The following is an 18,717-nucleotide window of genomic DNA, read 5'->3' on the forward strand; positions in this document are numbered from 1 at the left end:
GGGTGCAAAGGAGGTTTACCAGGATGTTGCCTGGTATGGTAGGAAAATCGTATGAGGAAAGGCTGAGGCACTTGGGGCTGTTTTCATTGGAGAAAAGAAGGTTTAGGGGTGACTTGATAGAGGTGTACAAGATGTTGAGGGATTTAGATAGGGTTGACCATGAGAACCTTTTTCCACATATGGAGTCAGATATTACGAGGGGGCATAGCTTTAAATTAAGGGGTGGTAGGTATAGGACTGATGTTAGGGGTAGATTCGTTACTCAGCGAGTCGTGAGTTCATGGAATGCCCTGCCAGTAACAGTGGTGGACTCTCCCTCATTATGGGCATTTAAACGGGCATTGGATAGGCATATGGAGGAAAGTGGGCTAGTGTAGGTTAGGTGGGCTTGGATCGGCGCAACATCGAGGGTCGAAGGGCCTGTACTGCGCTGTATTTTTCTATGTTCTATGTTCTGTGATCCAGAACCAACATCCTGTTACCAAAGCAGCATTCTTTGTAGCGTGATCTTCAAGGATTTCCGCTCATATTTCTGGCTAATCCCATATAATAAAGTATGCTCACAGAAATAGTCAACATTAATAAGCAATTCATAAATACCGTTGCAGATGACGATTACACTCATCCCAGTATTGCACTTCTGCTGTCCGGAAGGAGTGAGCGCACACTCCGACAATGAAGATTCTGTTCCTTTGCACTGAATCTTATCCAATACGGCAGGTCCATGTGGGATGAGATGTGCCTGTTCTGAGAGATAAAACTCACAGCCAATTTGCTTGCAGACAACCTCTCCAGCAGCTGAATCCCACGAATTACTACAAACGGACTTCCACTGACCTCGGTCATAAACCTTCAATATCCCACCACATGGCGCATGTGGCCCCACTAATGTGGGGTTTCTGAGCTCTGTTAAAAGTCGAAGGGGAAAAAAAAGATTAATTTTGCAAAGCTCTCCCAAACTGAACTGAAGAAAGCATCTTGGATTTTTTTATAATTTGACGCAACAATTACACAGATTCATCGGAGTCGATTAGCTCAGTTGGTTGGACGGCGTCTAGATTGACGACATGCAGAGAGATGGTGCTATTTGATTCCTGCACTGGCTAAGGTTACCATGAAGGATTCTCCTTCTCAACTTCACCCCTTGACTGAGACGTGATGACAGTCAGGTTAAACCACTACCAACGGTCTCTCTCTACTGAGAGTGCAGTTCTATAGAGTGGTAGGACAATGACGACTTGACCTTTAGTTGCACAGATTCACCAGATTATTAAAGTTTTCATTGTATGAATGCAATTTGTTTCAAAGTGCTGCTGTGTTCACAGATTTTGACTGAACCAATCTCACTTAAATCTGTCATGACTCCCACTTGTTATGGATAGAATTACTGAAAAAGGAGTTTCTGTTTTTGCCCTCTTCATCTGTGCTACTGACCATAATTGCATTGCAATTTAATTTTGGAAATATTTCATTTTATTAATCTTCAAAATGTGATATGACTGACTCAAATGGTACAACATGGTCAATAGGTATGGCACAACTTGGACTGCCTGTATCTGGAACAAGAAGAGTGAAACTCTGTTTATTGGAATGACCAATGCACGCTTATTGTGCAGCCAAATTGAAACTAAAATGAGAGTCGCAGTCCCCGAATAAGTGATCATCAAGCTTTTTTTTGTGCACAACTGAATGACTTTCCAACCGCTAAAATTCCAACCGTGACTCTTTTTCTTTGTTTTATTCATGTTGTAACCACCACCAGTGACCAAGTGAATATTTACAAGCAAAACCCATTATGGGCAATGTAAACCATCAAAGGTGGCAGGATAGTTGTTGTAGGGAGAGCTGGAAGGAACCAAATCAAAATGGAGTTGGAGGGTGAAAGAAAGCACTGCATTCCTTGTGGTGCCCACCTCTCTCTGAAGGCATCCAGAGCAGTGGTTGATAGTACTTGCTCCTTCTCCAAGGACACTGCAAAAGAGGGGCAGACAGTCAGCAAGTATGACCCCCACTATAGCCTGCTGCCTATTTACAGCTGACCTGGCCATAATAAGGAGCAAATCCATGAGGAGATGCTCCAATCAATCCACTCTTCTCTGTACCAGATGCACAAAGATCAGGAGTGTGGGGAAAACTGCAATGAAAAGCACAATGAAAGATTTTTCAAATATCTAAAAAGGGAGTGCAAATGCCCACACCAATATAAACACGGTCCATGGACTCCACAGCACTGCAAAATAAACATTTGGGCTGGGAGTCTGTGAACTACCACAATCCTCAGTGACACAAAGCTGTTGTATGAATATCCTCCATGAAGGCCTCCAATGGAAATTGGCAGACCTCTCACATAGAGAGCCCTCCACTGGGGATTCCCATTCCCTGGCAGCAAATAAACCCATCAAAGGTGGTAGGGTGGTTGTTGTAGGGAGAGCACTGCTGTTATCATTGATCTGTTATGTCAGGTTGATTTTTTTTTATAGGTGTGCCAAGAATTTCTACTTTAGCAGAAACTCAAACTAGTCATTTGCACCTGTACATATAATACGTTGACTAATCATCCCCTGTAGCACTCTGTTCTGGTGCTGAGAAAACAAATCAGAATAATTTTTTGAAAATGCGTAAGAAGTGTCAGCATCACTGTAACTAGATTTACTTTTATTCTCCTGGTCTCAGCTCAGTTAAGGTTTGCACTAATGGCGTGAGTGTAGGAGGTACAATCAGAAGTTCGCAGATGATCTTAAAATTGTTTGAGTTGCCAAACTCTGGGAAAAATGTGATTGCACTCGAGAAAATGACAAAGAAAGCCTGAGAAAGATATTGATGAGATGATTGTGTTGGCTAAGCAGTGGCAAATGGATTTAATCCAAAAAAGGTGGAAAATGATACATTTTAGGAGGACTAACTAAACAAGGGAATACATGGTGAGTTATAGGATCCTGGGAGGTACAGAGGATCAGTGAAACATTGGTGTGCGTGTCCATCGATCCTTGAAAGCAGCAGGGTAGTTAAGGAATATGGGATACTTAAAGTTAACGGAGCACCCCTTGAATGCAAGAGCAGGCATGTTATGATAGAGCTGTATATAACTTTATCTCAGCCACAGCAGATATGTGCAGTTCTGTTTGTCACACTATAGGAAAGATATGATTGCACCAGAGAAGATGGAGAGGAGATTCAAGGGGATGCTGTCTGAGCTGCTGCTTTGCTCAGAGCAGAGAAGGCTCAGTGGAGATCTGTTTGAAATACACAAAGATCTGAAGTGCATAAACAGGTAGATAGAGAGAAATTATCTCCTTAGGAGAAGGGTCAACAACTTTAAAGTCAGGGTCAAGAGGTTGACAGTGGGTTTGATGAGTAAAGAATTCATTCTTAGGGTTGTGGGTAAATGCAACTCACTGCCTGCAAGGGTGGTGGAGACAGGAGCTGGCACCACAGCTAAGAACTCATTTAGATGAATACTTGAAATGCCTTCAAATATAACGCTATGAATTAAGTGCTTGAAAAGAGGTTATTAATCAATGCATGCAAGCTGAAGGGCCTTTTTACCCGCAGTAAATCTCATAAAGAGCAGACACAAAGGGCAGCATGTGCTTCATCTCAATCACAGTCACATTGGAAGTCAAGAGGACAAATTGTCAACAATTTTGCATTGTCACCTATTTAATTGCTGAAGGATTGTGAACAATTCTTGACACGATTCTTCAAACAATTGGCATCATTTTACCATTATTATACATCCTGGATGTTGCCTGAGCTGGAATGTTTTCTCTATGAGAACAGTCTTGTCAGGCTGGGTTATTTGCTTTACAGCAGAAAAAAATGGGATGGTCATCCAAATGAGTTATAAAGGGCAGAAAGGCAGATAGAGGAACCTTTCCTCTTATGAGACAATGTAGGTCTAAGGTGTTTCAGGGTAGATTTACGAAAAATATTTTTCACTCAGATGGTGGTAGCTACCTGGAATGCACTGTCAAAAGGGATGTTAGATGTGAGAATCATCACAACATTTGAAATTAAACTTCAGGTACACTTGAAATGACAAAGTAGACAAGTCTGTGGATGACGTACTGAGAATATGTATTAGAGTAGATAGGAGTCTGATGAACGAAGGGCTACGATGGGCTGATGGGCCTCTTTCTGTGCTGTAATACTGCAAGACTCTAAGAGTCTACTGTGTTGCTTTGAAATCCGTGTCATGAAGAAAACGTTGACAGATTTGAAGCCAGTCTTAGTGATTGCCAATGTACTAGGCATATTAACAAGAAGATTAATGTTTATGCCAGCTCACTATCATGATGCCCGAGAGATCATAAATACATATTTTCTGAGAGATTGTGAATGATTTTTTTTAAACCTGGTATGAGACACCATACTGTTAGACTGCAGGAAAAGCTTAGGCATTGATTATCATTGCACCACACTTCCTTTGCATAACAAAAACTATTGATACATTGCTTAGAAGTCATAAAATCCATGAATTCTATGTGTCTACTAGTGAATTTTAAAGCACAAAGAGTTCTAGTTGTCGGTTACATTGTACTTCATACACAAACAAAACAGGCTCCATTTGCATAAAACTTTAAATTGCATTTGCTGTCACTATGCAGTTTAAGTGTGACAATCTGCATAGAACATGAAGTGTAGTTATTATTTTTTGGGACGATCATGCATTTAGTTTCTTCAAGCTTACACCTCACCATTCTGATGTTCAAGATACCAAAGGCTGATTCAGTAATAAATTACATCAGGAACTAAATTATTTCATAATATTTCAGTAATGTTATCACACCAAATCTGGACTTTGTCATGAAGGCCTCATCTTATTCATGGCCCATAATTAATGGGCAATTTGCCTTTCCCACCTCATCCTTGGTGAAGTATTATGCACATTGCTATAAAAAATTTTGTCTATTGTAAAGTATCCAGGATCATGGCGAGCATTAGTTGTTTTCTAAGAGCTTCTCCAAAGTGCTGACTTTGTTTATCCTGTGTATATGTACCAGGAGACTGATTGATTAAGTGGGAGGATATGATTCAGAAACAGAGAAGTCCCTCTGGTCCATACTATTGTTTGGTGAGTAATTTCTATTTATGTTAAATTTTTAAATGTACATGAGAACGTTTAGAATGTCCAGAATGGATGGCTATGTGTTTGTGTGGAGAATACGATGGGTAGCTATATCTTTTAAGTCATACTTGTTACTTTGTTGCAAAGGATTCGTTTTTAATCTGCATTAAATGCAATAATTTTAGATTTCGCTCAAAATGTAGAAAATCTTCAGTTTTCTGTCACAATTTTTACTGATGCATGTTCACTGCAAGGCTAAATTGCAAAGGCTGAAATGCAAAAGGGGTATGTATGATGCAATGATTATTTCCTAACATTAAATGTTAGAATGTGAACACTTGAAAAATCACAAAGAAAGGTCCTAAAAGTTCATAAAATTAGAGAATGCTACAATAACAGGGAAGAGAGGATCTTTCTCACAGTAATTCAGGTAATCTGTTCCCAATTTACACAAAAGTTTGCAGCTGTTCTCATCATCCCCCACCATAATTTAAGTGGAACCAATGAGTAAATGTATAAATCACTGAAAATGTACTTTTGGATTGTTTGGGACATCACCAGTTTAATGAATTGCATCCAGAGGACGAGAAACTGCAAAATTTCAAGGAGTTAGTGAATGAAGACAAACCTAACACATTCCTTGTGAAACTTTCCTACTGCATTGGACCAGATCAATAAAATAGCCACATATTCACTTTCAGCAGCTTAACTGGTAATTTATTTGAGTAACTAAATTAATTATGTCTTTTAATTTGAGCAAATTTGCACCTATGCCCAATCACCATGATAAGTTGGCAACAGTCATTACATTGTATAAACTCTGATAAAATAAAAACCTCTAAGTCCTGGGGCCATACAGAAAGTGCAGGAGCTGCTTAAAAAAGAAAATAGCAATGAGTGAGGGGGGCGCTTAAGGCAAAAGAAAACAAAAACAATTTTAAAAGCTCATTATTTAGGAAGAGAGAAACAGAATTAATATTCCAAGTTCAACATGACTTGTTCAGAACTCAAATATTCTCTTCACATGCTCCAGACCTATTGAACATTTTCAGCACTTCCGATGCTTGTTCCAAATTTCCTTAACGTTTTGCTTTTCGCTGGAAACAAAGTGATGGCAAATAAAATATGAGATAATCCAAGGCATATTTTAATCATCTTAGGGGCTAAAATGAATCAAAGTGGCTAACTGTGTGCGGAATCAGAAGGCATAGATAAGTTTTTAAATGAAAACTTTGCATCTGTATCTGCAAAAGAGGGAAATAATGTGCATATAAAAATCAAGGAGGAGTACGATGATATGATTGAACAAATGACCCTTCAAAAGCAGTATGAGAAACTTTAGCAGACTCAAAACTGGATAGTCATGATTTGGAGATGCCGGTGTTGGACTGGGGTGTACAGAGTTAAAAATCACGTAACACCAGGTTATTGTCCAACAGGTTCATTTGGAAGCACTAGCTTTCAGAGCATTGCTCCTTCATCATCATCACCTGATGAAAGAGCAGCACTCTGAAAGCTAGTGCTTCCAAATAAACCTGTTGTACTGTAACCTGGTTTTGTGTGATTTTCAAAACTGGATACATTGTCAGACTTCATTATTCCAGGCTTCTGTGGGAGACAAGAAATGAGTTTGCAGGGACCCCGATATTAACTTTCAAATCCTCTCTGGCCACAGCAGGGGAGTCTGTGAGCTGAACAAGTGCCAATTTGGTAACCAATATTCAAGAAGGGTAGTAGAAAAATATGAACCAAAGATTTAGAGGTCAATGAGTCCAACATTATTGGCAAGTAAGCATTTGGAAAATAAAATCTGAGGGACAGAATTGTTCTTCACTTTGTTGGTAAGGAGTACACAGGGATAATCATCATGGGGAGATCACATCTGACAGTTTTGATTGAGGTGATGAGTGTGCAGTTGAGTGCAGTACAGTTGTAGTCGTCTACATGCACTTCAGTAAAGATATTGACAAAGTGTCATTTGGAAGAATGTGATAGCCATTAGGATCTAAGGCAATTTGTATCAAAAATGGCTCAGGGGCAGAAGGCAGAGAGTGATAGTCAGAGGTTGTTTTTGTGAATAAAAGCCTATGTCTACAAGTAAACCGTAGGATTTGATGTTGGATCCATTGCTATTTGTAGTATATACGTTTCTGATATGGACATAACTGTAGGTGGTCAGATTAGTAAATTGACCGATTATATAAAATTAGTGGTATGGTAAATAGCAAGAAGGAAAAGTGAAGACTAATGCATTATTCAAAACGGGCTGGTCAGGTGTTTATGGACTAGTTCCAAATGAAATTTAATCCAGAAAAGCATGAAGTGATGCATTCTTGCTCAACTAACAAGACTAGTTTATAAATGATGATGATTGAGCCCGAGGAAATATGAGGATTCCACTGTGCAAGTCCAGTGGATAAGGTGGTTAAGAGGGCATATATAATTGCCTTTATCAGTCACCATATTAAATATAAGAGCAGGTTGGTTATGATGGAATCACATAAGATGTTGTTCAGGTCATAACTGAAGTATTCAGTAGAGATAAATACAGGAATGATGTGGTTGCTCTAGAGAGTTTGCAGAGGAAGTTCCCCCAGGATAGTGCCTGGGCTGGAGTGATTCAGCTGTGAAGAGAGACTACATCGGCTTAGATTAATTTCTGCTACCAGAGAAGGCTTTGTGGGAAAGGAGGAATAGGGATTTTACTGTCAACTATTGTTTATTTGTCTACTTATTCTATGAAGTAATGCTTAAATGTTTAACTCTCTTAACCTTTGGACCTTGGTACCTAAGATGGCACCTCCATGGCCACTTGGCCCACTTTTCACAGTATTCCCGTACTTCTATACTTGAGCACAAGTGACAATAAAATCTAAACCTAATGTCTAAATCATTACCATTGCGCCACAAGAGACCGAAATTCTGAGTTTTAAATCTCTCAACCGCACTTAGAAAAGCAGATGCATCACTTCCTCATTCTCCAAAGAATATTTTCCACTGCATAACTGGTTGATTCAGTTGCTCCAATTCGGAATGAATTTCCAACATTTCTTTAACTCATAATCTTGTCTCCCAATAGCAGGCAGACGTTCAGGGCTCCCTCTCTCTTTATTGGAGATATTTGAGACGTAGTATTTTAGGTTCTTGCACAGATTCCAGAAATCTTTAATACTAAAGCGCTGGAGAAAGCCATTCGATGCGTTAAATCTGCAGCGACTCCTTTGAAGAGCATTCAGTTCATCCCCGTCTGTCTCCGTTCACTATATCTCACTAATTTCTCTCTCAAGTACTCACCTTAACCTCTAAAAGTGCCATTCAGCTTGTATTTGTCACGTTAATGGGCAGTGCTTTCCAAATCACAAGGGAAACAGAATTGGAAACATGATCTAAATTGTCCATTTCCTCGTGCGAGAATCTCTCGGGAACTCTTCATCTAAGACTTAATGGGTGACACGGTGGCACAGTGGTTAGCATTGCTGTCTCACAGCGCCAGAGACCCGGGTTCAAATCCCAACTCAGTCGACAGACTGTGTGGAGTTTGCGCATTCTGCGTGGGTTTCCTCCGGGTGCTCGGGTTTCCTCCCAAAAATGTGCAGGTCAGGTGAATTGGCCATGCTAAATTGCCCGTAGTGTTAGATAAGGGGCATGGGTGGGTTGTGCTTCGGTGTGGACTTGTTGGGCCAAAGGGCCTGTTTCCACACTGTAAGTAATCTAATCTATGTTCAATTCGAAACTTGAATATTTTCTGACAGATAAATATTCAGCGCACTTTACAAGTGCAACTTTTTTTAAAAAATGTCACATTAAATTATAATCAATGACACTTTAAAATATATTTGAGGAAACTAATGCTATTTGAATGGTGTAGGAGCCAGCACGAACTCTCAGAAATCATGTTTTGGGGTCTGTGAGAGCATGTTAGCTGGAGACTGCTACCAACCCGCCTTAAATCAAGTTATTTCTCAGTCTCTTGTGAAACAGCCTTGGACTGAGTGCTTCCTTCAGTGCTCACTGTGGAAAGTGAGCAACAAGACTCGTTATCTGTTCAGAAGTAACTTTGAACGAACTTGCCTTAGAGCCCAAGAGGTGATTTGTGTGAAAGCCGGTTGCGCAATGAACATATAGAGTCATAGAGATGTACAACATGGAAACAGATCCTTCAGTCCAACCCGTCCATGCCGACCAGATATCCCAACCCAAACTAATCACACCTGCCAGCACCCGGCCCATATCCCTCTAAACCCTTCCTATTCATATACCCATCCAAATGCCTCTTAAATGTTGCGGTGGCACAGTGGTTAGCACTGCTGCCTCACAGCGCCTGAGACCCGGATTCAATTCCCGACTCAGGCGACTGACTGTGTGGAGTTTGCACTTTCTCCCCGTGTCTGCGTGGGTTTCCTCCGGGTGCTCTGGTTTCCTCCCACAGTCCAAAGATGTGCGGGTCAGGTGAATTGGCCATGCTAAATTGCCCATAGTGTTAGGTAGGGGTAAATGTAGGGGTATGGGTGGGTTGCGCTTTGGCGGGTCGGTGTGGACTTGTTGGGCCAAAGGGCCTGTTTCCACACTGTAAGTCTAATCTGTACCAGTCTCCACCACATCCTCTGGCAGCTCATTCCATACATGTACCACCCTCTGCTGAAAAAGTTACCCCTTAGGTCTCTTTTATATCTTTCCCCTCTCACCCTAAACCTATGCCCTCTATTTCTGGACTCCCTGACCCCAGGGAAAAGACTTTGTCCATTTATCCTATCCATGCCCCTCATAATTTTGTAAACCTCTATAAGGTCACCCTTCAGCCTCCGACGCTCCAGGGAAAACAGTCCCAGCCTGTTCAGCCTCTCCCTGTAGCTCAGATCCTCCAATCCTGGCAACATCCTTGTAACTCTTTTCTGAACCCTTTCAATTTCACAATCAGTGAACTTAAAGAGAAAATGCTGGAAATCTCAGCAGATCTGGCAGTATCTGTAAGGAGGGAAAAGAGCTGACGTTTCGAGTTTTGTCAAAGGGTCAGTTAGACTCGAAACATCAGCTCTTTTCCCTCCTTACAGATACTGCCAGATCTGCTGAGATTTTCCAGCATTTTCTCTTTTGGTTTCAGATTCCAGCTTCCGCAGTAATTTGCTTTTATATCAGTGAACTATCCCAATTTTACCAGCCCTCAGTTGAACCGGGAATGGATGATCTCGCTGAGCTGCTTAAGTGGTAGAGCTGCCTCAGTGAGATCCGAGCAAAGAGGCTGCTGTCACAGTGAAGGTAGCGTCAATTTTAACATCACACAACACCAGGTGATAGTCCGACAAGTTTAATTGGAAGCACTGGAGCGCCGCTCCTTCATCAGGTGGTTGTTGACTCCACAACCACCTGATGAAGGAGCAGCGCTCTGAAAGCTAGTGATTCCAATGAAGCCTGTTGGACTATGACCTGGTGTTGTGTGATTTTTAACTTTGTACACCCCAGTCCAAATCAATTTTAACAAGAAGTCGAATGGCCAGAGACCGCATTGAGGGATTGTTGTCTCCTGGTATTCGGCAAGCCATTGTTGTACTAATGCAGAAATTCTACTTTCCATCAAAGAGAATACTGGTGGTGTCATTCTTGTCCATTTGGACAATTAAAACTGATCTCCCCGGAGCTGAGAATCTCTGGAGAACAACTGTTTTATTATCTTGGCGGCATGAAATGTCGAAAGGTGGTTAATCCATAAGACCATAAGACGGTAAGATATAGTACAGAATTAGGCCATGCGGCCCATCGAATCTGCTGCGCCATTAGATCATGACTGATATGTTTGTCAAACCCATTCCCCTGTCTTCTCCTGCCAACTCGTGATCCCCTCACGAATTAAGAATCTACCTATTCACCTCAACCCGCAACCCCGGCAAGAACTCAATAACTTGCGGATCTCTGCAGCAATCCGTTCCGCAGATCCATCACCCGAATGGCTGGAGAAATTTCTCTCTGGATTAGTGGTGCTGGAAGAGCACAGCAGTTCAGGCAGCATCCAACGAGCAGCGAAATCGATGTTTCGGGGAAGGACTTTTGCCCGAAACATCGATTTCGCTGCTCGTTGGATGCTGCCTGAACTGCTGTGCTCTTCCAGCACCACTGATCCAGAATCTGGTTTCCAGCATCTGCAGTCATTGTTTTTACCTCGAAGAAATTTCTCCTCAACTCTATTCCAATGGGTTGACTCTTCACTCTGACGGCTGTACCGTGGGTCTGAGTCTCTCCTCCTGTCGAAACATCTTCTCCAAATCCACTCTCTTCAGGCCGCTCAGTATTATGTAAGTTTTAATCAGATTCCTCTTCATCCTCTGGACTCCACGAAGAAACGACGGAGAGTCCTCAATCGCTTCTCATATGACAATCTGTGGAAACACTTTCCAATGCCAGTATATCCTTCCTTAGATACAGGCCCCAAAATGTCCACAATATTTCAAATGCATCCTGACCAGAGTATTATACAGCCTCAGCGGTACATCCCTGCTCTTGCATTCTATCCCTGTCAAAATGAATGGTAATATTGTCTTTGCCTTTCTGGCTGACAACTGAACCTGAGTGTTAACCATAACAGAATGCTAAATTGGGACATCCAAGTCCCTTTGTGCTCCAAATTGCCAAAGCTTCTCCCTTTTCACAAAACAGACTATGCCTCTTCTTCCGGCCAACGTACATAACCTCACAAAACTTCCAGTATGTATCCAACTTGCCACTGTTTTGCCCATTCTCCTGCCCCATCCAAGCCTCCCCCTTCCTGAACCCAACCAGTCCATCCAGGTATTTTTTTCATTATCTGCAAACTTCACAACAATGCCCTGGGTTCCTTTGTCCAAATCCTGAATGTACAGCGTCAATAGTGTGGAACCAACACGGACCCCTGCTGAACGCCGCTGGTCACCAGGCGCCATCTGGCAAAATAAAACCCTTCACCCCTACTCTCTGCCATCTCGCAGTCAGCCAATCCTCTATCAATGCCAGTACCTTGCCCCTAACACCGACCAAAATTCAATTGGCTGCAAATAATGTACCAGTTCACTTTAAAAAAGATTGACGGCTAAATCCGAGAAAGAGTGAAATTATTCGTGAGCCATTTAGACAGTCGGAAAATATTGAATCTTCAGCCCGGGTTACATTCTGTACAAAGTTTCTTTGATGTATAACGGTCACAATCTGATATCACCGATGTTCCGCGAATTCAACCGTTGGAAATCGTCCCGCTTTTCTCTCTGGCTGGAAATTTGTCGCATACGAGATCCATTCTCCCAGCTCACTTCTGCGCTGGCTCCCAATAGCCACCTTGATATGTTTTAATATCATTTCCATGAATGTCACCAACACTTGGTCAAATAGGATATCAAAAAAAGTTTTACAACTGAACAAAATATAAAAGGCCACCACTGCAGAAAACAAATCGCGAGAATATTGTTTAATCATCTCACGTGCGTAATGATTCCGGCGTGGTCTGGTGTTATTCTGGTATTTTATTTCACAGAGAATACCTGACCACGAAGTCACCATCCCTAACCCCCGATCCATTGGACGTCTTGAGTGTTTAACTAGAATCGGTTTAAGGCGGGTGAAGGCACACCGTCGCTAATCCAAGAAAACAGAGGAATGATAAGCACAAATGGTTAGTGCAAATCTGCAGCAAACTGAGAGAGAAGATCCTGCAGATGTCATGGTCTAATTGTTGTGTGAAATTAGATTTTGGATATTACACCGCCTTCTTCCAAAATATTGTAAAGCATTGCTGATATTACACTTATGAAATAGTTGTGAATTTCTGGAAATTTTACTGTCATGTGGCCATACTTGTCAGGTATGTTATGGGTATTGTTGAAACGGTAGATAATGACAATTTAGCTGCTGTCGATGTCAGCAGGTCTCAAAGTGACAAGGCACAATAATCCGGGAATAGTAAAGGGCAGTGAGAAACATCTGACGGAAATTCGCAGGAGACAATAATTTAAAAAATTCCCAACGGAAACTGCCAAAGTATTGATTCAAATTTCTGAACTTCATCGTTTTATTTAAAGTCTCATTTTCTGGAGGAAACCTAAAAGAAGTGAAAATTAACGCTTCGCTGAATCTAACATCTCATTGAATTCTAATTTATCTGATTGGAAAGTTTCTCGTTTGTTGTTGGCAAAACAGACTGACAATTAAATAATTTTCCAAATTGGGATTTCGTTAAAAACACAAGTTTGAAACTTTTCTACCATCTTTCCAAATAAATAATTCCATTCATATGTGTTAGTTATCCTCGCTAACCTGTAATAATAACTGAAAAATCCAAACCGAATCATAAAACTTCAGTCACAATAACAGGAAAGTGCAATATTTAAAATTGTTATTTTGAAATTGGTTAATTAATGAATAACCACTGAACCCAATACCTACAATATTAGGTTGATTTAAGTCACTAGACTTAAATCTTTACGCAGAGAGTTGAGAGAGCATGGAATGCGTTGCCAGCAACAGTTGTGGAAGCAAGGTCATTGGGGATATTTAAGAGACTGCTGAACATGCATATGATTACAGAAATTTGAGCGTTCGTACATTAGGTTTACCTCACATGAGGATCAATGGTCGGCACAGCATCGTGGGCTGAAGGGCCAGTTCTGTGCTGTACTGTTCAATGGTCTCTGTTCTAGATGGTATCTCAACTTATAATGAATTATTAAAAATTAGGGTTAGTTAACTGACCATTCGCTCAGGTGGAAACATTCTGTTCCTTCTTACAGACAATGGTTGCAGTCCATTCAGGACAGATACCTGCTTAATTCCGTATCAGCTGGAGAGTTTCTGGATTCCTTTCGCACGATCAGCACGGAACATGAGAGCGCCAAAGCCACTTAATGAGGAAAGATATAGTTTTCATTTACATCTCTCTGCTCCACGTTCCTCTCTTTAAAATGACCATAATTAATACTCCAAGATTTCACCAAAACAATAAAGATTTTGAAAGAAAATGAGCGTTAATTGAATAAATGGTGATGGATTGGAACGGAGCAAAAACCATAATTTCCAGCGTTTGAATAAATTGTTGTAATCTACTTACCCATTGAAACGTGCACAATCAGAACAAACACCCCCAAGCGATGCATTTCACGGCGACTGTGTTCAAGTGATATGAAGGAAAACCTGATCAAAGATGTACGAGTGTTTCTAGTTATTTAAAGGAAATCGACAGTGAAATCCAAATCTGCCAATGATATCGCGTCTTCTCTTTTTAGTTCCATAGATTTGCAATAACCGATGTAATTACCAATTTAGGTAAAACTGTAGTAATGTCATTGAGGGAGGAAGTTCTGTGACCTCAAAGTAGTCCACCAGCTCTTGATTCGAGTTCAAATTCAGAAAAAATTCTGAAGATTGGATTTAATTATGTTGCAAATTATTCACACCTGCTGCAATTTTCTTGGGTTTGTAGACAGTTCTAAGTATTGCATGCAGTATACAGTTATATACCGAAAAGATACACCCAGCTGCTCCTCAACATTACGTAGGAAACCCACCGAGAGGCATAATAATGTATTGATGATGTAAATGTTCCAGTCCACTATTCTACAAAGTTTAAATTATTATGACATTATTGAAATAACGAACGAACAGGGAGAAAATGACCTGTCAGTTTTAATTTTATTTATTTATGTAACCTGGCCAGTATGTATAACCTGTCCCTAGTGACACTTGACAAATGGCGGAGAGATGCAGACTGAAACCATTGCAACCATGCGCACTAGGTTGACCCACATTGCCTTTGGAGACAGAATTCCAGGACTTTGAACCAACGATACGCAAGCAACAGCAATATATTTCCAACTCTGAATTGTGAGTGGCTTAAAGGGGAACTTGCATGGGATTGGTGCTGTTTTGTAACTGCTGCACTTGTCCTTCCAAACGGAAGCGATTGTGGGTTTGGTAGATCTTCTGAGGACAGTCGGCGAATTTCTGCAGTGCATCTTGTAGATAGTACACTGCTGCTGGCTGAGACTAGATGGTGCAGTGAGTGGATGCTTGTGAATGTGGTGGTAATCAAGTGCGCTGCTTTGTACTGAATGATGCTAAACTTCTTGATTGTTATTGGGGCTGCCCTCATTTCAGGATGGTGGGAAGTATTCCATTACACTCCTGACCTCTGTTTTGTAGATAATGGATAGTCTTTGGGGAATCAGGAGGTGGTTTACTTGCTGCAGTATTCCTAGCCTGTGACGTTATTTTGTAGCCATTGCATTTATGTGGCATGTCCAGCTGAATTTCTGGTTATTGGTCACCCCATACACATTAACAGTGGGGTATTCATGTGATGATACCACCATTGAATGTCAAAGGATTGTGGTTATAATGACTATTATTGGAAGATGGTCATTGACTCACATTTGTGTGATGCAAATGTTACTTCCCTCTTGGCAGCCCAAGCCCAGGTGTTGTTAAGATCTTGCTGCAATTGAACATGGATTGCTTCAGTATCTGATGAGTCACAATTGGTGCTTGACTTTGTGCAATCATCAGTAAACAACTGACCTTCATTGATGAAGTAGCTGAAGGTGGTTGTACCAAGGATACTACCCTGAGGAACTGCTGCTTAGATATTCTGAAGTGAGATGATTCACCTCCAACAATCTCAACCATCTTCCAATGTGCCAGGTACAACTCCAACCAGTGGAGAATGTGTCCCTGGATGTTCATTGATTCCAATTTTTCTTGGCTTTTTGACACCACAGTTGGTCAAAGGCAGCCTTGATGTCATGAGCTGTGACCCACACATCATACCTGGTACTTGGCTTTTTTTTATCCATGTTTGAATGACAGCTATAATGAGGTCAGGAGCTGAGTACCTCAGGCAGAACCCAAATTAGGCATCACTGAGCAGGTGCTGTGTGATAGCACTGTTGATGACAGGTTCCATCACTTTACTGATAACTGAGAGTAGACTGAGGGGGCAGTAATGGGCCAAGTTGGATTCATTCTGCTTTTTGAGTTCAGTTCATATCTGGTCAAGTTTCCACATTATCGGATAGATGCCAGTGCTGTAGCTGTACTGGAAGAGCTTGGTGAGGGGAGCAGCAAATTCTGGAGTAAAAGTCTTCAGTACCATTATTGGAATGTTGTTAGGGCCATAGCTTTTGCAGCAACCACTGCCTTCAGCCAATTTTAGATATCACTTGGAGTAAAAAGAATTGGCTAAAGACTAGGGAACTTTGGAGGAGTCTGAGATGGATCATCTACTCAACACTCTGGCTGAAGATTGCTGCAAATGCTTTGGCTTTATCCTTTGCAATGATGTATTGACCTCTTCCATCATTGAGGATATGGATATTTGTGTAGCTTCCTGCTGCATTGAGTTGTTTGGTTGTCCACCACCATTCATAATTGAATGTATTAGGACTGCAGAGCTTAAATTGGATCCATTGGTTGTGGGATCCTTTATCTGTCTATCACTTGCTACTTATGCTGTTTGGCATGGAAGTAGTCATTTTTTTAAGTATGCATGGTGCTGCTCCTGGCAATTCCTCCTGAACACTCCATTAAAGTAGGGTTGTTCCTCTGACTTGATGGTAAGGGTAGAATGGGGGATATGTGGGTCATGAGATTGCAGATTGTGCTGGAGTACAATTCAACTGTGATAATTGCCAACATTGCCACATGAATGCACAGTCTTGAGTTGCTAGATCTGCTAAAATTATATGCATTTAGCATGGTGGTAGTGCCACACAGGACACCAGGTATTGTAGCCAGAGTCTGGTTCATTATTTAACTGGGCTGAAAATTAGTCTTCAAATAATAGGGGGAGGCTTCAGTGGCATGGAATTTTTAATGAGAAAATCAAACTGTAAAGAGAAGGTAGAAGTGTAAGTTAGTGATGAGGCTGATCATTACCAGAAGATGAAAGGAAGAGTCAGAACGTGTGAACATCAAGTTATACCAAAGAATCATACAAGTGTCGGGAAAATTGATAAAAGGACAAACTGTTGTGTCTGAATGTGCAGAGCATTCAGAACAAAATTAGTGAGTTAACAGTGGAAAATGAGACGTGATTACACAGAGAACATGACTGGGAGTTGAATAACCAAAGGTACTCATTGCATCTGAAAGAACGACAGAAAGAAAAAGGAGTAGTATAGCTTTTAGTAAAGGAATAGATCAGTGCTGCAGGTGAGAAATGGCACTGACTTTGGAGATCAAGTCATAGAACGAGTATGAGGAAATATAGAAATGGCAAGGAAAAGTATAGTGACTGATACCAAAAATGGCACCTCCATACCAGACCGTTGAGTGTTAATTTGGCATAGCAATAAAAATTGCTGGAGAATGGATAAGTATGTGAGAACAGGACCTTTTTCAAGAAGATGGCCCATTTGTGAGAATAAGCTGTATTGCAGTGATACCATGACTTGCTTTTGACCAAGCACAGAGGAAGGATTAGGAAAAGTATGCAGAAGGGGCAATTCAGCATGTAACATCAAATCAACATGCTGTTAATATTGGGTACTATTCACAGTTCATTGGACTTCACCATCAGTTTGGTTTTGCCACCAGTGCTGTGGAAATTTAGATTGTGCTCCAGATGCAAGCCTTTGTTTTGGGGTCCCCAGCAGGTGAAAGGATGTAAGAAGCAGATATTTGAATATATCCAAATAGTTTAAGCTAATAATTACTTCCAATATATTAACGTATTAACAGGTAATAATTCATTCCAATTTAAATATATTAAGTAATTTAAACTAATAAACTTGTATTACATTGGAGCACACATGTCTTCTTGCATTCATTTTGATCAGATCTGAAAGAACCATTTCAGGCATTTCAGCTGAACATTACTGAAAGAAATCCCTTCTGTGAGTAATCTACAGATTATCTCAACTTGCCTTTAACAGTAGGGCACAGTATAAAGCAAGAAATACTAGGGGCTTGGAGCAAAGGAAGACAAAAATAATTTTAATGTGCATATTGTTTGGATTAATCAAACTGCCCAGGACAACATTGAGGGAGAATTCATTAATTGTATTCACTTGATGTAGTTGAATTATATTGGATTCTTAATGAACTTGATGTTGAAAATGCTGAGAGGATGTTTCTCCCATGGGAGAATCTATGGCGAGATGGCATAAGGAGTGGCACTTTGAGACTGATATGAAGCGGAATTTCACCTCTCAGAGGATTGTGAGTCTTTAGAGTTCTTTGACATAGAGACCTGTGGAGGCAGAGTCATTGTGCATATTTATCACAGAGATCAATCGATTCTTGATCAGTAAGGGAATCAAGGTTTATAGAGAAAGAGTAGGCAAGTGGTACATGAAGAGTGTTGGATCAGCCATGATCCTCTTGAATGGTAGAATAGGCTTGAAGCGCAGAACAGCCTATTCTTGTTCCTATTTCTTATGGTTTTACTTGAGATTATTTCTTGGAGCAACATGTTGTTGACCAACCAGGGAGCAGAGTATTTCTGATTTAGTGTTGTGTATAAGATGGTAATAATTAACGATCTTGGGATCAAAGCATTGTGGAATTTCAGATTCAGTTTGAGTCCCACATATGCAATCTGGAGTCAAACAAACTTGATTGAATAAGAACAAGGACAGATCTTGCCCAATTGGTTGAAGAGAAAAACTAAAAGTTCGGGCCATTGATGAACAGTTGCA

General features: G+C 40.8%; 1 protein-coding gene across 1 annotated transcript in view; it reads right to left on the minus strand.

The window, feature by feature from the left end:
- Positions 1–478: 478 nt before the first annotated feature.
- LOC132821711 (deleted in malignant brain tumors 1 protein-like) overlaps positions 479–18,717 on the minus strand; it is a 68,940-nt gene continuing 50,701 nt past the window's right edge. Inside the window, exon 11 of the mRNA XM_060834418.1 lies at positions 479–906. Within this exon, the coding sequence (XP_060690401.1) occupies positions 479–906 (428 nt within the window). The remainder of the gene's footprint in view (positions 907–18,717) is intronic.

Source organism: Hemiscyllium ocellatum, chromosome 13 (genome assembly GCF_020745735.1).
Source record: "Hemiscyllium ocellatum isolate sHemOce1 chromosome 13, sHemOce1.pat.X.cur, whole genome shotgun sequence".
In the NCBI taxonomy this organism is placed as follows: Eukaryota; Metazoa; Chordata; class Chondrichthyes; order Orectolobiformes; family Hemiscylliidae; genus Hemiscyllium; species Hemiscyllium ocellatum.